The 21,732-nt window shown below is 43.1% G+C and overlaps 1 protein-coding gene across 1 annotated transcript in view; it reads right to left on the minus strand.

The window, feature by feature from the left end:
* Window positions 1–350: 350 nt before the first annotated feature.
* Window positions 351–21,732, minus strand: part of WWTR1 (WW domain containing transcription regulator 1) — a 121,747-nt gene continuing 100,365 nt past the window's right edge. Inside the window, exons 4-6 of the mRNA XM_024208591.3 lie at window positions 8,148–8,281; window positions 7,141–7,253; window positions 351–3,959 (exon numbers count right to left, since the gene is read on the minus strand). Coding sequence (XP_024064359.1) covers window positions 3,775–3,959; window positions 7,141–7,253; window positions 8,148–8,281 — 432 coding nt within the window. The 3' untranslated portion in view covers window positions 351–3,774. The remainder of the gene's footprint in view (window positions 3,960–7,140; window positions 7,254–8,147; window positions 8,282–21,732) is intronic.

The following is a 21,732-nucleotide window of genomic DNA, read 5'->3' on the forward strand; positions in this document are numbered from 1 at the left end:
TGGAAATGAAATTCATTGAGTGACATTGTAGTGAAGCACTAATAGTGGTGAGTTAGGAGGTGGTGTGGGGACAAATGAGTAGTGTGCCTCTGGGATGCATGTTGGATGTGGCATGGGTGGGTGTAACCAGGATATCTATCACCTAATACCTACTCATAGCTATTAATAACCTGAACCATAATTCTGTATATTAAGGTTTCTTTTGCTAAATGTTGGCCACTTAAGCCAAAGGTAATCTCTTTCCACAGAACTGCTTCTTTACTTTATTCCAAGTGGAGTTACACAATGCACAGCAAGTTCTAAAATCCTCCAGAGAAATAATAATAAAAAAAAATTGTATGGAACAAAAATGCAGCCAAAAGCTTTAATTCATTTATTTATTTTCTCTTGTATAAGATCAAAGAAATAAAAACCAGAACCAAACTCTGGGTACAATAGTTTGATCTGATTGATTCTGATGCATACCCTTTGTATGCAAAATAACCTAAATTAAAAACAACTGCTCACACATCATAACATAAAATTAGAAAGTAAATAAAAAAGTTAAAGTATTAGCACATACATGGATGCAGTGTATTAAGAAACAGTTTGTTTCATCACCCATTTCCCCATATTCAAAAGACATTTTAAACTCTCCCAGCCCCCCAAAACACCCCAGCATTTGTTTTCATAGTCAACCCACCCTCCCCCAAAAGTTACATTCTAATAGTGTTATCAGAATACAAGTTGTAATTAACATCCTATTACTCCGTAGCCCCAACATTAATGTATGTCACTCTCAGTGATGGTCAACAGTACAACTGTCCCACTAGCATATTTACTGTATTGAGACAAGTAGACAGTGTGAATTCAGTAAAATAAATGTAATTTCACAAATGGAAATAATAGTGAAATATTGTAAAAAATTTAATTGTTTCAATAGAATTACAAATACATATGCTTTTTGAATACTTATACTTTTGTCACAGCCTGTTTTTAAAGTCAGAAAACTCCTTGAAAGGAGGACTTCACAACAAACAGGATAGTATGGGGGTGGGGGAGAGTGTTTGTGCATGTGATCCAGCACATACTCTCTGTAGAAAAAAGAACACGTTGTGGTGTAAAAAATTACTTTATCTTCACCATCATTTGATTCAGAATGAAAAAAAGGTTTGACCTAACTTACAGGCAGTTGCTTTACAGTAGCAATAATGGTTTACATAGCACCTTTCCATTCAACTCTGCTGCTGTTTTATGATCACAGGAATATGAAAACAATTACAAAATGTAATGTTTCTGGGCCTTATTCTCTTCACTCAACCCTCCCGACCTACACCAGTATACATGTGGAGAAGCAGGCACCAGCTTTAGAATTCTGCTCTGTGGATCTTTGTTTTTTATGACAAAAAACAAAACAAAACAAAACAAAAAAACAATTAAAACCATTGACTTACTAGTAAATGCTTACACTAATTTTTCTAAACTTTAATTATAAGATTGACTGAATCATGGTAGGGTTCAGATCCTCTGGTGTAAATTGTACTATTAAGCCAGTGACTTCAATGGAGCTTAACTGATCATACAGCAGCTGAGGATTTGGCTTTAAAAGTTTTACTGTCAAAATCAGATATCATAAATCCCAAATTATCTGACTATATAAAGTCATTTGTGTAACTAAAAGAACAAAACCGTAGGACCATCTGATTTTCATTTAAGTTTATAACCTGAAACATGATTCATGATAATACAGTAACAATGTTCAGCCCCATTCGGTCCCTTGTTTGTTCAGAAAGATAATTTCCAATATCTTAATGCTTAGTTCTAACATAAGTGGGGGGAAAAAAATAAAACAATGCCCATTCAGCGATATTCTGTGCAGATGCAACTCTGCCTCCTCATCCCGTGTTATATTAAAATATATATATAAAGAACTAGTCTTCTCTGTATAATAGAACTTCATTGGGTAGGTCTCTCCCCTCTCCTGCTTAAAAGACAAGACAGATTCCATGCCACTGTGGTAACATGCAACCAAGCAGCTCTTCTCTCACAAGGAAGTTTCTTGTATTGGGTTCATGGTATGGTATTGTTTAAGTGAACACAGCTGGTTCTTCTTACATGTGTGTCCCTATCTGCAGCCATCCTTCCCTCTCAGGTACGGTTATTATTTTCTGTTACATAATCATTCACCTTTCCAATCTAGTCCATATTTCTGCCACTTCATCTCTAACCCTTTCACCTGCCTCTTTCCCAACAAGATAGAAAAAATTCTTTAGTGTCCAATATTCTGGTGCACAGATATAATCTTATGGATTAGACCTGACAAACAGACATTTACATTGAGTGCTACATCTCTTGCTTTCCCCACATAAACTGGATCAAGCTCAGAGACTTGTATTAATGCCTTTCATAAACAGATACATTTTTTTTCAAAATAAAAAGCTTAAATTCATAGATTATAAATAATAATAAGTTCAAAATACTTAAGAATTTCAGGACTTCATTTGCATTTCAGGGAAACTTTGCATGCTTTGTGTCCTTGATGCTTTCTCAGCCCCAAACATTTGAAAAAGAAACTTTTATAGGATATACAGTAGATATGAATATACAGGATAGTATGCCATGTGTCTTGTATACCAACTCTAGCAAGCAACAAGGATTAGGATTTTAGCAACTTTACCAGACATACAAGCACCTGCCTGGTTATCACTGATCTGATAAAGTGACCATCTGTTTACAAGTATTCAGTTACCTGTACAGTTTCATTGATATTGTCAGTTAAAAAACACTACTACTGAAAACAAGAAGAACAAGGCTTTTTTTTCTTTTTTTTTTTAAACTGCTTATGGTATTGTCAAGTTGTGCCACTCTTTTCTGTCCTGATTTTTAAGTATATTTTTGCAGTTGTCAAAAATAGAGTTGCCACAGATTTATTTAAAAAAATGTGTTCATGTATTTAGTTATAAAATTGTAGTGCTTAATAAAATAAACATCAAAATCTAAGATGCATTTTTTTAAAATTACATGTTTATGATTTTTTTAAGGCGGTAGTTAGTACCAATCTGGTTATTTTACAATATTATTGTAGTGTCAAACTGTTACTGAACCACTCAGCTACTTTCAAATTGGAAGTATTTATCTGGAAGCTATACAGTAATATACTGAAAATAAACTGCAATAGTACGGTTTGTGCCTTTGCAAATGTATAATAAGGATTATCATAGTTGCTATGGAACCAGAATTATTCTGTATTCCATACTGCATAATCTTACTAATAATACAATGATTTTAAAGCTCAAAGCTCAAGTTAAATAGATAAAAAAGCATTTGGTACTATTGTCATAAATATAATTATAAAACTGCACTTGTGGTCTGATTCTGTGCAGGTTTTTTTGAACCAAGCTGCCTATGTGTGGTCAGCTTTTTTGGTTCATTAAGAGTCGTAATTTTAACTGAGAGCCCATGAGTTTAATCATGGACACAGATCTCTATCCCATACTCTGCCCATCTGCGATTCCCATCCCCCCAAAAAGAAACTTCTATATGATCTGTAAAGGAAACACAGGTTACAGATGTGTAGAAGCAGTTCTTGAAAAACAGAAAGAAATATATATTTTATATTTAAATTACTGTCAATCAAATTCAGGCACAGGTTAAATTGACCATAAAGGTGATATAGCAAGTCATTAAGGCAGCAAGTGTATATCTGAAGATTTTCAGATGCTCTACCTCTATTTCAAGAGGGAAAGGATATGTTGGCTTGTATTAAGGGCTGAATCAGCACTGAGTGATTATTAATTACAGCCAGGTGAGGAACGGCTCACTCTTGTTGAGTACGGACTCCACATCATTGAGGATAGGGATCAGGTCTTCAGACTCTAAAGTCCCAAGGTCTACATTTGTTCCTGGAAGACAGTCGAGGAAATCAGGGAAACGTGTCTGTTGCGAACTTACATTCATGGGAGTCTGCGCCACAGTTTCGCCTGTAAAAGAAAGAAGAATCGTAGAGATGCTGGCTCCCTTCTAAAAATGATTCTAAAACAATGCACACGCTGAAAATCGTAGGCACACTTCCCCCTTCCCCCCCCCCTGCCTCCCACAATCACCGCATTACAAGTATCTTCTATAAACACTACCGTCAAGTCTCCTTTGCTTACAGAAAAGCATATCCAGAGAAGGATTTCTCTTTTGTTGTGCTTCAAAAGAACAAAAAAGTTCTTTTGAACAGTATTTGAATAAGCAGCCTCTGTCCCCTCACTTAAGCAGTACAGTGAAATTCATCCCTGTGCAGAGGGCTAAGGGAGTCAAACCCCACTTGAGCACTGTGCTCTGGCTCTCTGCACAGGAGTGAATTTCATCCATAGCCCATAGTTCAAACTAAGGCTAATGACTGTTTTACAGGAACTTTCCTTTGCAATGTTATTACTCTATTTTTTGGGCTCAATTAACAATAATGAACAGTAAAATAATTAAGGGCATGACTGTGTACTCACTGCACACCCAGAACTCCCACTGATTCCAAAGGGAGTCTTGAGTCCCATTGACTTCACTCACTTATTTCAGTAGCTGGAAAGAACTGATGTGTTTACTAAACATTTACTTTCATCTTTTAAACAATGTGAAGATAGTAATACTAAAAAAATCAATATCTAAATGAACTGGACACATGTTTGGAAAGGAAATCCCAATGCAATTGTTCTTCTTAGGAGACTGTTCTCATGACGCAATGAATTCCCACAGAACTAGACAAAGCAGAGATGTGGAAGAGCTAAAACCAATTCACCTAGGATTAGATTCTGCCGTGCTTACTCATGTGGGGTAGTACTTTATTCCCTGAAGAATTCCACTGACTTAGTGGTGTCAAGTATCAGGCCAAATGAGTAAAGGAAGAATCTGGTCCTATATCCCCGCAAATCAAATCTGGGCCAGATACATAGGAAATCCTTCCAAAACTCACTGGCTCACTTTTGGGCTATATCTTCCATTTTCTGTCAGGGGGATTTCACACACAACTCTCCATACTGACAGATGAAAAACAGGGCCCCTTATTGTGCTCCCTTTTTCAAGTTGCCACTGAAGAACTTGACCCTACACATTCCTTGCATGCTCCAAATTCCCACTGAAATCAGTGATTGACGTAGATCAAGAAAGCTGAGAAGGGGGCCAGCTGCCCCACAAAGATGCCAATCTGGGAGCTTGAATTGGGTGCTGTTTGTATCTGGAGTCAGAATATTAGGGCCCGCATTGTGAATCTCACCCATATATGAATAACAGCCCTCCAGCTAACCATACCAGTAATAAAGTGGAATCCTGAAGTCACTAATACTGTTAACAGAAAAACTATAAGCAGAGTTCACTCTAACAACAACTACAATTTTTCATTTGCATGACCAGGGAAACAATAAGCAGGTTTTATTCTTCACTATAAATTAGGGTGACCAGATGTCCCTATTTTATAGGGACAGTCCCGATTTTTGGGTCTTTTTCTTATATAGGCTCCTATTACCCCCCATCCCCGTCCTGACTTTTCACACTTGCTGTCTGGTCACCCTACTATAAATAGAGTTTTACTATATCAGATTCCACTGCAAGCAGTTGAGTGGTATATGCTTGCTGGAAGTTATTTATATTGTGATAGCACTCACAGGCCTCAATCATGGATTAGGGCCCATTGTGCTAAGTACTGTAGAAGTGCAGTACTGTACTATGTTATATTAACTTTTCAACAGTCCTACATATATTTAGATTGAGGTCTTTCAAAGCCACCTAGGAGATCTGGTTGACAATTTTAAACTCTCACCCTTAGCATCCAATTCATCATTCCTTGCATACCTCAGAGTATTGGGAGGGCAAGGAATGCAGGACTGGGCTCTCAATTGGTAGTGCATGCTCCGACTATATCCTAAAGCATCTTTTTATTAGTTAGGCTATGATTTTATCACAGAGGTCGTGGAAGTCACGGAATCCTTCCAAAACTCTGTGACTTTATCCCGCAGGCGGCTGGGAGCTGCAGTGTACCGCTGCTGCCCGGGGTGGCCAGGAGCCACAGGGTAGCGCTGCCACCGAAGGCAGCGGGAGTACCCCGCAGCTACCAGCTGTCGTAGGTGGTGGGGGACCCCGCAGCTCCCAGACACCACAGGCAACTGAGAGCTCCTCAGGCTGGGGGTGCCGGAGGGCTCCCAGTGGCCATGGTCAAGGGGGGATCCCACAGCTGCCGGCCTCTGGTAGCGGGGGACCCCACAGCTCAGAGCTGCGGAGGGGGGATACCCTGGAGCTCTGAGCCGCCATGGGTGGTGGGGGCCCCTGGAGCGCCCAGCCAGGCCCCTGCAGCTGCCCAGCAGCTCCCCATTTTGTGATGGATATTTTTAGTAAAAGTCAGGGACAGGTCACGGGCTTCTGTGAATTTTTCTTTATTGCCCATGACTTTTACTAAAAATATCCGTGAAAAAATCTTAACCGTATTTATTAGTACTGGGCGAAATCAAGGCCCCAGTGAAGTCAGCTGCAGAAGGTCTATTTATTTCAATTAGAGATGTAAATAGCAGTTAAAAAAAGTAACCGTGTAACTGATAAAAATTTTATCGGTTACAAGGTTAGACATTTAACCGGGGAACTAGTGGTGCGGGGGGTGCTGCAGCACACCCACGTTTTACACGGGGGCCACACTGCCGGCCCCCACGCCCAGGTCCCGGCTGCCAGCCCCACGCCTGGGACTCTGCTGCCGGCTGCGCACCTGGGATCCCTCCCGGCTGCCATCCCCAGGGCGGCAGCGGAGTCCTGGGCTCTGGCTGGCAGTGGAGTTTTACCATTAACCGTTAACCAAAACCGATAAGACTGATGCTTATCAGTTAACCAGTTAACTGGTTAATCTTTTACATCCCTAATTTCAATAGGAGGAGGCTTTCATGCATTATAACTTAAGGGTTCCAGTAGAGACAATACTCTTCATAGGCCCCATCCTGTGAAGCGCTGAGCACCTTTAACAAATGCTGGCATAAATGTGACCAAAGGCACTGAGCACCCTGCAGGAGGGGGCCCCATGGCCTGTCTATTCCTATATGTGGAAGGATGAGAGATTATTACTCATTTCACACAATTAGAAATTTGGTTATAAAACACAATTTATGAAATTTTAAGCAAAATAAGTATATTCCTTGTTCCTACCTGTGTCCATCTCATCTACATTGCTGAGGAAATCTTCAGGTGTTGTTGGTATACTGTAGCATCCTAAGCCTAGGCCACTGTCTGTGCTCTGTTCCCTGGAATGGTATGGCCCACTATGAATTGAAACATGAAGAAGCCTCAGTAAAGATATTCTTAGAAATAATCCCTGAGGGTGGTGGTTGAGAAAAGGAGAACAATAGTCCAAACACTAGACTTAAATACGTTGTTAGATGGGCACTATGTGTGGTCATTTGCACTAGTACACAATAACATAGAACCAGGCCCAACCTATGCAACATTTTCAGGCAGGCATTTTCAGAGCAGTGCATAGGATTTGGGCACTGTCTTCCCCATACCATTTTGTAAATATTGCCCTGATATTTTTAGTCAGGCCTCAATCTGGCCTCCAGTACTGCAGAGACAATTTTGTTTCTGCAACTGCACCCATTTGGAGATTTAAACACATGACTTGTGAATGTAGTTAGGCTTTTAAATGGGTGCAACTGTAAACATGAAACTCAGCCTACAATTGGAGGCCATTTTTTTAAAGTTTAGAGCCAAATATCTAGTGGTTGCTGTAGAACCAGTTTTTATTTTGGAGGGAAAAAAACCTAAAACTTTCTCTAGATATAAAAATTGCATTCCAATAGTTCTGCAGTCTAAAATAATGTAATCTACCTGTAATACTGTCTCCAACATACTTTTTTTTTTAAGGTCCTCTTCTGTCATCTGAAGCATAAACAAAGTTTTCATCTTACCTGGTCTCTCTCACTGGACAGTACTACTGTCCATATAATTTTCATAAAATAAATGTCTGAATGGTTAAGATGTGGCCAGTTCCTTCTTGAGACGACACCGCTAAGTTTTCAGAGTTGCACTAGAATTTTGCCAATCTTTATAAAACTTTGAGAATTTAGGAGTTTGCTAGGGAAATGCATCTGCAAAACAATCTGTGCCACAGATAAAGCAACAGAACCAAACAGTTGATGAAGAGGACATTAACTTGCCTGTTCAGGAAAGGATCCGATCCATTATTTGTAATAGTCCTCATGTCTTGTGTCATGGCAGGTGTGTTCACAGCAGTCTGAACTGGGGCCATATTCTCTGATTCCATGGGAAGTTGTCTGCATAGTGCAGCTTCCTAAATAAAAATTAATAAATAAGAGAGTAAGAAAAAAGGTAAAGTTACTCAAACATCTCAGAGACATGGCAGCAAAGTGCCTTTACATCTGAAATACCTATTCTAATAAGAAGTGAGTCTACAATTCAATTGTTTTTACTTGGGAACTTGATTCCAAACACTATAATTATGATTGCTGGTTTAAGAAGTCACATACTGGCTACAGGGGCAGATGTTCTCCAAAGCTACAGACCAGGGGTCAGCAACCTTTCAGAAGGGGTGTGCCGAATCTTCATTTATTCACTCTAATTTAAGGTTTCATGTGCCAGTAATACATTTTAACGTTTTTAGAAGGTCTCTTTCTATAAGTCTATAATATATAACTAAACTATTGTTGTATGTAAAGTAAATAAGGTTTTTAAAATGTTTAAGAAGCTTCATTTAAAATTAAATTAAAATGCAGAGCCCCCCGGACCGGTGGCCAGGACCCGGGTAGCGTGAGTGCCACTGAAAATCAGCTCGTGTGCCACCTTTGGCACGCATATCCCTGCTACAGACCATGACTAGGTCTTCACTGCAGAGTTAACTACACTGGAGTTGGCCTATATCAGGTGAGCACTCATGCTGCAAAATAACACAGAGCTGCCCACAGCAACTGAATTACTGCACAGCGATTGCATTAGCACCACAGAGTGACTGTGCTAGCAGCTGACAAGTTATACAAACTTGAACTGTAGCCTATGTACTCCCCAATGAGACAATCAACTCGAGTTAAAAGCAGCACCACATTCAAGTTAAGGGAGTTTGCATGTTGGCAGGATGTGAGTGAGGAGCCATGCCCAACTTATAACTCGAGTTAACTCTGTATTGAAGCCAAGCCCTTTGAAAGAATTAAGGCATGACTCAAAGTGGCAATTATAAAACTTTTTAAGAACCTGATTCTGATCTCACATTTGTTTTATAGCAGTGTAATTCCATTGATTTAATGGAATTATTCCTGATTTATATTGGTATAAAAGAGACCAGAGTCAGGGGCTAAAAATACACTGTCAACTACTAGACAGACTAATTTATTAGATCTTATAACAGCGCCATCTGGATAAGTAACAGAGTAGCTAAAACATTATCCAGGAATCAGGAATTTGATCCAACAATCTTTAGGGTGAACTGCTTATGTTGTTAATGATCTGTTTCATGTACATTGTACAGAAGATGATAAATCAGTAATTAGAGCTGAAGCAAACATTTGAAACTTGTTTCTCTAAACCAGGGGTAGGCAACCTATGGCACGCGTGCCAAAGGCGGCACACAAGCTGATTTTCAGTGGCACTCACACTGCCTGGGTCCTGGCCCACCGCTCCAGGGGCTCCGCATTTTAATGTAATTTTAAATGAAGTTTCTTAAACATTTTTAAAAACCTTATTTACTTTACATACAACAATAGTTTAGTTATATATTATAGTCTTATAGAAAGAGACCTTCTAAAAACGTTAAAATGTATTACTGGCACGCGAAACCTTAAATTAGAATGAATAAATGAAGACTCGGCACAGCACTTCTGAAAGGTTGCCGACCCCTGCTCTAAACGCTCTTTTTAAGAGACAAATCCAGAGAAACACCCTTGTGACTGTATTTCTGTGGAACAACAGTGACATCTAATGGCAAAATGGATGATTACATAGGGTGTATTATTCCCTAGGGATGGCCCAAAGGAATACGTCTCCCATTCAGAGGTGTAAGAATCAATAAAGTCATATCAGTTATTCACCTCAATTACTAATTTTTTAAAAAAATGAATTAAAGGAGAAGTTTCTACAAACCCTAGTAGAAAATCTTTCTCTATTCAACCAATTTCAGCCACTTTAATAAGAAAATATTTAACTCCTTTATTATGACTGTAACTATTCCCACTAGTTTTGAAATTAGATTAGTAAAGAAGACTTTATGAAAAGCTAAAATTAAGATTGTCTCAACTAATACCATAAACATGATGTAACAGAATATTCAGAGTTTCTTTGCCCTAGGACAGGGGTGGGAAAACTTTTTGCCCCGTGGGCCACATCGGGGTTGTGCAACTGTATGGAGGGCCGGGTAGTGAAGGCTGTGCCTCCCCAAACAGCCTGGCCCCTGCCCCCTATCCGCCCCCTCCCACTTCCTGCCCCCTGACTGCCCCCCTCAGAACCCCCAACCCATCCAACCCTCCCTGCTCCCTGTCCCCTATTCACTCCCCCGCCCCCTGACAGTCCCCCCAGGACTCCCACCCCCTATCCAACTGCCCTCTGCTCCTCATCCCCTGACCACCCCCTCCTGGGACCCCCTGCCCCTAACTGCCCCCCGGGATCCCACCCCCTTATCCAACCCCCCCTGCTCCCTGTCCCCTGACTGCCCTCCCGACTCCTATTCACATCCCCGCCCCCTGACAGGCCCCCTGGGACTCCCATTCCCAACCCTCCCTGTTCCCCATCCCCTGACCACCACCCCAGAACCTCCACCCCATCCAACCGCCCTCTCCTCCGACTGCCCCCTAGGACCCCTCGCCCCCTTACCCAACCCCCCTTACCCAACTCCCCGCCCCCTTACCAGCAGCAGGAGCTCGCAGCCGTGACACCCGGCCAGAGCCAGCTGCACTTTCCACGCTGCCCAGCAGGAACGGCAGGCCACAGCGCGGCCGGCGTGGCTGCGGGGGAGGGAGGACAGCGGGGGAGGGACCGGGGACTAGGCTCCCCAGCCAGGAGCTCAGGGGCTGGGCAGGAGAGTCCCGGGGGCTGGATGTGGCCCATAGGCCATAGTTTGCCCACGTCTGCCCTAGGACAACTAACAACCCTTTACTGGTGTTTGAGGAAAGCAGAGTCAGTCTGGATTGCAATGAGGACCTTTTGGTGTTTTAAATGGTGGTTAATGAAGTTTATTGCTGTTTGCTCAGACCTCTAATCTCACTTGATTGTACTGTAAATTACTCTTTACTTGAAGCCAAATTTTCTCTTTACTTAAGGCCAAATTCTTTCCTCACACATGCAACTCCCTTTAACATCCAGGTGAGTTGAACAAGTATGAATACCTGAGGGCAGAATTTGGTGCCACGTGTTTTATTGTACCTGTAGCTTACTCTTCAAGTGATACTGGCCAATCTGGACTCTTCACTTGTAAGTGAGTAACTTTTACCTTAACACCATATTTTAGGACAGACGCTTAGTATTATGTTTCATTTAATTGTCAAGATACGAGTTGAGTATGCGAAGAGTAAACAGACTCGGGGCCTTTTTGTAACACCATGTCATCTTGTTTGCCACGCTAAAATTATTATAAAGCCTGCTGGGCAGCCTTCCCACTTACAATTCAAATCAGGTGGATGACAGCAGATAGAACCTAAGTTCACTCTCACGAGTGACATATGTGACACTATTACATCTGAATCCTAGAACACTGCCAAATTTCTACTACTGCACCAAAGCTTATTGAAAAGGATTTTTTTAAAGCATAAACTATAAAGACCAACAAAAAAAAAAAATCAAGCTGGGAGAATAACGGGGCAGAGGGAGGAAAGAAGAACAAAAAAAGATGCAGGAGAAGGTTTGCTAGGATCTGTTTTGCTACAATGCAATCTTTAAGCCATTCAAGGCCATATTTTAGCAATTTGGGCAATATGTTTTCCAGTCATAACTGGGGCCTTCATACATTATTAATGATAAGATTTTGGCAAGGGGCAGAAAATACTGACTCAATATGGGAACTATTTATTCTGTTTGCAAGGATGTAAAATAATTTTAAAGTAAGTTTAGCCAATACTCTAGAGTAGAACTGTGTCTGAGGCCAAATAACTGTAAATATTAATATACTTCTCTCCCGGGTATTTGGAACCAAGTCCTATTCAGAATGGATGGCATCTTTTTACTGGCTCGGGCTTGTGTCACTGCTCCTGAGGTGTTCCCCCAATTAAAGGAAGGGCAGAAGGCAATGGATGAAAAGCATAGGACATGACTTGCATGTAACTTATTCAGTCCCTGCCAAGCAGAACAAAAACCAAACAACTTTTGATATCTATTTCTCAGGTAAAACACACAGGACAAAACACAAACTTTGTGCCTGCTCCTGCTGCCACTGGGAATTTTGTCACTGGCGGCAATGAGAACAAGATTGGGACCTCATTGTGTGCATCACCAAAAATAGTGAAGATTTACGAAGTGACATTTTTTAATTTGGTCACCTTCATTACCTAAATTTTGTTCCTGCTGGATGTCATGCCAGTTTTGCAATTTCCAGAATGCAAAATAAGTTCATTGGAACTGTAAGGAATATCAGACTGAATAATCCTGTCTGTGCAAAGGTGACTGGGAAACCTTCCTGTATGCAGCAGCCTGTATTCACAAGGGACCACACTACATAAAACCAACATTTTAACAAGTTCCGGTGCCACTTATAATAGCAGAAGTCCTTGAATCTGACTAGAAATAGAGAAAAACGAATGTAGAAAGAGATTGGTCTATAAAATGTACTTTACTGGAAAAGGTGATATTAGTGATGAACCAGCAATGACTGTGAGTATCTACCAATTATCACGGGGAATCTGCATCACAGCCCAGCCAAAGAAAATCTACTGAGGTAAGAGTTATCCAGGTCACACGCTGGTAGAGGAGAAAGGCCATTTCTGAACTGTTTGTTTACAGTCAGTAGGTGGATGCACAGCAAGGGAGTTTTGCAACTCTTTTGATTAAAACGGTCAGATGCCTAGCGGGTATGCTATTCCAGTCTCCTGTGTTTCTACAGCAGGTAATGACATACTGGCAGCTGAAAGCTCTCTCCAAGTAATTTTCCATAATTGTTCTCAAACACTGTCAAAGATATAGTTAATTCAAAGTAGCTAGTGAATTCCATTACTCAGGAAGATGTCTTCACTCCACTGGTCTACCAAGTCATTGGGAAAGTGTTATGTTAAATCAAAATGATGGGCAGGAGGGAAGTGGGGGGAAGGAGTCAAATAAGATTTTGAAGAATCTGTACACTTCCATAGACTCTGTTTTAAGTTAAATGGATACCTTCTCTCTCTATGGAAGACTTTCTAATTAACCTATCCCAGGAATACTGAGGTGCCTTCTTTTCCCACTTTCTGCCTTCTTCCATGAAGCCCTGTATGATTGGAACTGCCTCCCTCTTTTCAAAGACACCAAACAACCTCCACCTCATCCTTCAAGACCCTGATTCCTTTGGTAGCTTTCCAGTGTTGCAGTCTCCAAGGTTATGCAACATGGCCACACAAGAGATCAGCTGCTTGTTAAGGAAACGCAAAAGGGTCAAAATAAAAGGCAAGCAGCAGTCTAATTTGAGCTTGAGGCACCTATATAAATGGCTGTTGCTCCAAAGGCTGAGGAGAGAGGGGTTGCAGATGTAAGCCAAGTAAACTCATCATGAACCAGATGAAGTGTCAGGTTATTCATTTAAAGTTAGTAATGACAGCTGTGCTACTAATGCAGTTCTCTCTCATGAAGATAAGCCAACTCCCAACACCATTGTAGTCTGTTCCAGGGGCCGCGGAGTACCATTTAAAGTGTGTGCGGGGGGAGGGGGCACAGATTCCCTCCCAACCTGACCCTCCTCTTCCACCTCTCAGGTACCCCGCCCACCAGCAGCATAACCCATCCTATTAGTCCCTGTATCTACCTACTCCAAATCTGAGCAAGTGGTGTGGAGACTTGATGCATGGGGTCACAGAGCCACTCAGGTTTGGCTTGGCTGCCCCTCCATCAGAGACAATGCCTAACTGTTGATAGTTTGGAGGCAGGGGGTGCACAAATTAAAGGTTCTGGTGGTATGCAACGGGGTTCAGGGAAGGGCATATAAACCCTGGCATAAGGGGCTGACAGGCCAAATTTGAGTGAGTAGCATTGCGACCTGGTGCCTGGGGTTGCCACGCCAGTCAGGTTTGGCTTGGCCAAAAAGTGGTTGGGTCATGGCCTGGGTACCCCCACTGGCTCCACAGCCTATGGTCTGTTCAACACTGGTTTGCTATACCATACTATTACAGTCTAGCCCAGTTCTCCTCTCTGGATAGATGAGTCTGTTAGTGAACCCATCTGATGAATCCCCCATGGTTATAATAACCCTGTTGGTTCTGGGCAGAGGCTGGCTACTGTTCGTAGCTCTGGGTCTCACAGGCATGCTCTTGGGTGTAGACCATGTGTATGATATCCTTCTTGGGCAATGGGCTCCTTGCAGTTGGGCCTTCTTAAATCTCGGAACCAGGGCCTCAGCCCACCCATCCCAAGACCTCAGTTGCTTAGACAAGATTCCCCAGAGTCCACCTGGCTGTGGGAGCTCCGGTTTCTAGTTAAATCCAAGACAAGTGGCTGGAAAGCAAGGAACACAGGTTTAACAAAGGAATGTTTTTAACATTACGGTTTACTCTTAACAGAGCACACTATAGAGTTACAGATCTTGGGAAAAATAACTAAATCCTGAACACAGCCTGATCTGCCCTCTCCCCCATGTCTGATCTCACTCCTCCTGTTTGTCCTGGGTTTGAGCAACATCCTTAGGCTAGGCAACCCTTCCCTGCCTTCATTATCCTGGTCTTCTTCCCTGTGCTCGTGGTCTGGCCCTTTGCATAGTGAAGCATCCTTCTTTTAAAACAGTCTCTGTCCCCTTTTTGCTCATGTGCTTCAGATGGGAGATTTTTGGGGTCCACTCCCTCACCCACGGTTGGCTTCTGTATAGAGATTAATTAAAAGTCAATGGCCCTACTAGTAGAAAAAAGTTATTCAGCTTTGATGGCCCTTTATTGCTCTGTCATAGTTTCTCAGACATAGTCTTTCCACAGGTGTCAAGCTCCTGCTATAAAATGGATACTCTAATCCACAAAGGAAGTTGCAATACAAAATATGAGTCCCTGAAACAAACTGGGATTCACAAAACAAAATGGATTTCACAATTTGACACAGACATATCCCCAACCGGTCAAAAACATCATACAGCGACAGGACCAATTCTGCCCTTGGCACTCGCAGGTACAGAGACGCTGCACTGCAAGTTTGACTCCCAAGGAGAAATTCTATCTGGCTCAGGCCTGTTCCTGCCATGGTTCCCAGAATGCACATGCCAGAGCAGTAGCAGCACTGGCCCATGAGAGGGGTTAATGTGCTCCTTGCTCTTTGCTCAGCCACCTCTGTAAGTGGTACAGAAAGGGTGGTGGGTGATGTTCCCAGCCTAACACTGCCCCCTTTGGGACAGCAGCTAGAAGGAAGCAGGGGCTGCACTCCCCAGTGGAATGCTGGGCAACTTGTGCAGAGGCGAAAGGAGAGTGAGGAAGAGCAAGGCTCCCGCCTTTGAATCCAGCCTTTGATCTTTCATGAGAACTGTGATGCAAAATACTTTAGAGAACTAAACTGTATTGAAGAGACCAGACAGTATATGGTATATATTGCTGTCTGCTACTCTCCCTGATCCATCTCATTAATAACTAACTAACTAAATAAATAAAATAAAATAAAAGGATAACCTATGGTGTAAATGTAAACAGATATAGTTAAACTGGTGCAAAAGGCTGTGTGAATACTATCTGTAGAAGAGTGGCTTATTTCAATTTAGTTAAATCTGTTCTGAAGACTTAATTGAAATAAATTACTTTTCTATGAAGATAAGATTGTCCACACTGCCTTTTGCACTGGTTCAACTATCTCAGTTTAAACGCTGATTCAAGTTACACTGATGCAACTTTCTCATACAGACAAGCCCTAGTACTGTCTCCATACAGAAAGTTATAGGAAGGCTTTTCTAGATCCGTGGTTTTCAAACTGCAGGTCGCGACCCAGTACTGGGGTTGCGGAATGTAAGGCACTGGGTCGCAGCGACTGGTGAGCACCGCCGACCGGTCCATTAAAAGTTTGAAAACCACTACTGTAGCTCCCTTGCTTTGTAGCTCAAAGACGTCCTTGATACTCAAGGCCTGTCTAAATCTTGGAGTGGAGTAAGCAATCCTCAAATAGATTGCTGACTATGCTATCACTCTGAAGTAGAACAGTCTGAATCCAGATACTATATCTGGCTACATAGTCAATTAATTTGGGCATGAATCTCTCCTAGTTGGACCAATCAGTAGTTGGCACCACATTTTCCAGAGAGCTCAGTATCTGAATTCCCTGGCTAAGTGATTATACCAGTTCAGCTGCAGCACAGAAAACACCAGACAGTATTAAATTCCAAGTACACGTTGCGAGACTCTCAGTAGTTTGTGCAGGAGCAGTGAGTCCAGTGCTCTGGAAAGAATGACCATTTTGTCAAAAAATTCTTATTTGTGGGAGGAATGTTTTGAGAAAAATTTTCTGAAATAGCTGACCACTTATCATATTGCCCACAAACTAAACAGCCTGATGAACATGAGGTACCATAGCTGTTAAACGCTTGATGTTATTTTGTTAAGTGTACTCTTATCTTCTCCCAAAAATGAAATTACCATAATCATAGCTACAGGGAGAGAGTTACAGAAGTTAAACCAAAGTAACCCCACATTAACTGAAATTTATATTAGAAGGTTTGTGGGTGTGTTTGCAGTGTACCAAAAAATTACAAATACGGTTTAAGAAAGTGTGACTTCTCAAAAATTTCTTCTCTTTCTACCAGCCACGAGAGCTCTCCTTCCATATGCCCTGCTGGTGTGTGAATTTTCTTCTTTACAACTACTGCCATCTAGAACAGTGGTTTTCAAACTTTTTTCTGGTGACCCAGTTGAAGAAAATTGTTGATGCCCGTGACCCAACATAGCTGGGGATGAGGGGTTTGGGGTGTGGGAGGGGCTCAGGGCTGGGGCAGAGGGTTGGGGTGTGGGGGGGGGTCAGGGCTCTGGGCTGGGGGTGCAGGTTCTGGGGTGGGGCCAGGAATGAGGGGTTTCGGCTGTGGGAGGGGGCTCTGGGCTGGGGCAGGGGGTTGGAGTGCAGGAAGGGGTCGGGGATCTGGGCTGGGGATGCAGGCTCTGGGCTGGGGCCAGGGATGAGGGGTTTGAGGTGCAGGAAGGGGCTCTGGGTTTGGGGGGGCTCAGGGCTGGGGCAGGAAATTGGGGCATGGGGTTGGGGCGCGGGCTAATCTTGGGCATCTCCCGGTCAGCGGCACAGCGGGGGTACTAAAGTAGGCCTCCTGCCTGTCCTGGCACTGTGAACCGTGCTGTGCCTTGGAAGCGGCCAGCAGCAGATCCGGCTCCTAGGCGGAGGCTTGGAAGCAGCTCGGTGCGGCTCTTGCCCACAAGCACCGCTCCCCCAACTCGGAACCGGCCAATGGGAGTGTGGAGCTGGTGCTCGAGGCGGGGGCAGCGCACAGAGCCCCGTGGTGCCCCCGCCTAGGAGCTGGGCCTGCTCCTGGCTGCTTCTGGGGTGCAGCGCAGTGTCAGAACAGGTAGGGACTAGCCTGCTTTAGCCAGGCAGCACCACTGACAGGTCTTTAACAGCCAGTCGGTGGTGCTGACCAGAGCTGCCGTGACCCAGTGCCTTACATTCCGCGACCCAGTACTGGGTCGTGACCCACAGTTTGAAAACCACTGACCTAACAGACCCATTTCCAATCACAAATGGTGTTAAGCAACAATGTGTCCTTGCTCATAGCCCTTTTGGTCTATTCTTAGCTGTGATGCTATAAGAAGCCATTCATAGCTCTTCAAATGGCATCACAGCTATAAAAACAAGTCTTAAAAATTAAGCGCCAGCATTATAATCATTGAGGGCATATTAAACGTTTCAAAGGCACTCTGACACAAAATCTGCACAAAACCAACATTTCTGACTTGACCATTGAGCAACTGGTGATGGATCTTATTGCAGGACACCATGTCTTAAGGGTGGGTGTCCACACTTTTGAGAAGAATCACACTGAGCTGCTGGAAACACAGCGTCTGGCATGAAAACAATGTGCAGCTCAATCAACACAACTAGGCAAATGGCTCTTTGGCCAGTGCGGTAAACATTGTTCTTCCTGAATTGTTCTATGGAGTCACGCAATGTCCCATTAGTACAAACTGTGATTGTCGACGTTGTCCTTGAAATCGAGGTGACTAGCCTCATTATCATCATCACTCGTTCCCTGCTCTGGTCCAGCTCTGCTTTCTGGTGCAGGGGATGCGGTGTGGGGCCCCTTTATAAGCATTGCTGTCAATGATATGCCCTCTTGTTTCTTGGCTGACACTGCAACAAAGACCATGACTGCCTGAACAATGCACAGGGGCACAAGGAAAAAGGCTCCTGATGCTCCCTCCTTCCTTTTGCACAGCACTGCAGGACTAGTTACTATCTAGCCCAGCAACGCAGTATTAGGCTCCTTATAACTGAAGTGCCTGGCAGTGTGCTGCTGCTGTTCCAATGCCATGTGGATGACAGGTTTGGAGACACATGCTGTAGGACTCCAGCTTTCTAGACAGCAAAAAGACAATTCCGCAGCCTTTGGCATTCACTTCAAAGGGGAGTGAATGCCCATAATAATCGGCCTGGTGTTGCAGTGGATGTTGTCAAAGAGGGAAGGGGATGGGGAATCAGTGGAAACAAAAAGAAAAATAAATGCAATATCCTGAGATTACAACATTGTCAAAATACCTGCTTCTTCGGTGGGTATTTTCTAAAGCTGCCAAAATCTTTAGAGGCTTCAAAGGGGTGCAGCATATTGAATTATTCATTGTATTTGTACATAGTTCTGATGTAAACCTCTTTTCAACTGTATGCCAAAGGATTCTAGAGATCCACTATCACATCTCCTGCAACCCTCCCTGAGAAATATCTCACTGCACATGCTCAGGTTCCAAACTGCCCTTTCAGAATGGGAAGAGAGACTGGTTTTATTTTGCTAATCATTATCATTCCTCTCCTGCTGATCCTCTCACTTATGGTAGAAAATCGAGCATTTAGACACTGCGTGTGCTTTCAATACATAGGGCTAATGGCCAGGCTGTGCACTGGATATACCCTTCGGACTGTTGCTGCAGCCCCAGGACGCTAGGAGCCCAGCAGCCAGTGAGCTCCCACCCCACAAGGACAAAATGCTGGTGGATCTGCATCTGGAACTCTCCCATGCTGCTTCTCCCTTGTTCAGGCTTCCCATACCTTCCCTTTTCTGAATTAGAATTGCAGAATTCTGCCGGGGCCTCTGCACCCATGAAAGTGACATCTGGGATGAACCCTATGGGAAACATGACCTTGGCTTGGTTTCCCCTGCACATCATGACAAGGTGAAAAGTTTCTTAAGTTCAACACTTACACAACCATTCAGCTCATAAAGAGAGAGTGGAAACAGGGCACTTTCTCTGTGTGAGCCTTTCAGACCTTTCCCACTGACAGCTCCTCTAATAACTTCCATCTCCAACGGATTTTAGAAAGGCTGGTTTGCCATTTTTTTCTCGCAAGACTGACAAAAATAATCAGTGGGAAAGAAATTGGGAAAATTGAAATGCTTCTGAAATGACAAGGCAAGGCAAGATTCAAATGAAAGCTGAGTCACATTCTGCTTTATGAAACAAAGAACCCTTCTTAAACATCCACTGCTCAGCTCCCCACTCAATTGCTGAGGGAAAGAGAATTGTTACTTTTTCAAAGGCTAGCCTTCACCTACTAAAATGAAGGGGAAGGGAAAAAAACAACACTCTAACTAGAAACCTCCTAGAACTCTGTATTCCTTCACTGCTGGGTGTGTCTCTCCAGCAGAGCAGCTGCGGAGACAGGAATGACTGGAAAGAGCCAGCCAGCCAGCAGCTGCTGTCAAGCTGAAAAGAGATTTGAGGGACCTGCCAAAAGAATTCCACTCCCTTTCACCCAAACCCTTTTCACCTCATTTCGGTCGCCTAGCAGCAAGCACATACACTTACTCAGCATTTTTTTCTTAGACAGGTTGCATTAAAAAAAGCAAAAGCAGCAGTGAAGGATTAGGATAGGAATAACAATGTTTCAACAATGAAGCCCCTCAGGGGTTTGCTACACTCCATCATCCTGCTAGGCCTCAGTACTGCTCTGACTGCTGACAAGAAGTTTATAAAGTTCCTGTTGATTAAGACTACAGGCTACAGATTGCAAAGATACTTTTTTTTCTTTACACTTTATCTTCTAGGGCAGTGGGGCCCAAACTTTTCCTGTCGTGCCTCCCCTTACCAGTAATGGGATCTGTCTGTGCCCTCCCTCCATTACTGTATAGTTGGCTCAGCAGAAGAGCTTGTGCTGAAGGCAAAGCTGGGGGCAGAACTGGGTATGGGGAAGGAGCTGGGGCTAGAGGCGGAGCTGGCCTGGGGGTGGAGAGGGAATGAGGGCAGAGCTGGGCTGCGGGTGGACCAGTGGGCGGAGTGGAGCTGGGGCTGGGGCCAGAGCTGGGCTGGGGGCAGGGCACAGCGGCATCTGGGGCTGGGGTTGGGCTGGGAGGGGAGTGGAACTGTGGCTGGGGGTGGAGCAGACTGCTCAGTGTGGAGGACTACACCTAGTGCGTCATCATACTTTTATTCACATGTGAAGAAGCATAATATGACTCCCTGCTCCTTGCCACACATGTACTTGCAGCATCAAAGGGACTTATATGAGGTGTGAGAGTACAGAATTTGGGTACAAGATGTTTGCAGGATTAGGCCTAAACTTTAAGGGCCAAATTCAGTACTGGCATAAGCAGATAAAATTCAATTGGCTTCAGTGGAATTGTCTCTGCTTTGCGGCCCCAATTCAGCAAGGTACTTAAGCATATGCCTAACTATAAACATGTGAGTAGTTCTACTGAAGGCACTGGAACTATTAACTTAAAATTTGGCACGTGTTTAAGTGCTTTGCTGGATCCAGGCCTATAACAGGACTGCATTTTGATCTTTGATTTTTTTCTTGTTTGTTAAAAATGTAACTAGACGGTGTTATGCAAAGTTTCAAAGTGTCTTGATGCAATCTTTAAAAATTTTTTTTTTAAATGTGTTCATAGAAATATTTGTAGAAAAAAGGATGAAAGGAGTTGTAAATACTAGTGAAGCAAATTAGCACGTTTTATTAGAAAGGGTATTTGCAAATTCTCTTATGCTATATTTGTCCAGCTCTACTCTTTACATCATATAGTTAAAATAGGTGTCCTTTCTCACTATGTTAGCAATCCTTCCTGTGCTGGTACAGAACACCAGTATTTAATAGCAGAACCTGTAACTTTGAGCCAAAATCTGCACTAACAGCTACACATAGGAAATCCCAAAATAGAGGAAAATTGTTGATTCTTTGCAATCCATCTGTAGATACTATTGTTACAGTGATAATTCAAATAAGACTCCAAGAAAAAAGAACTCCAGACTGGAGACGTCCCAAAGTTTTGATGGCAGAAATACATGGTAAAATGTTCTGGAAGGACCTTGGACTTCTTATTCCTTTTATCAGTAATGCTCCTAGGCACTTTGAGGCTAACAGAGGAAAAGGAGGTAATCACCATTCATTACATTTTTGCCGCATATTGGCAAGGAGAAACGAACCAGCTTGCTGTGAATTTGTGGCTTTGAGGAAACT

This window comes from Terrapene carolina, unplaced genomic scaffold, assembly GCF_002925995.2.
Source record: "Terrapene carolina triunguis isolate 2854851 unplaced genomic scaffold, T_m_triunguis-2.0 Scaffold88, whole genome shotgun sequence".
Taxonomy (NCBI): Eukaryota; Metazoa; Chordata; order Testudines; family Emydidae; genus Terrapene; species Terrapene triunguis.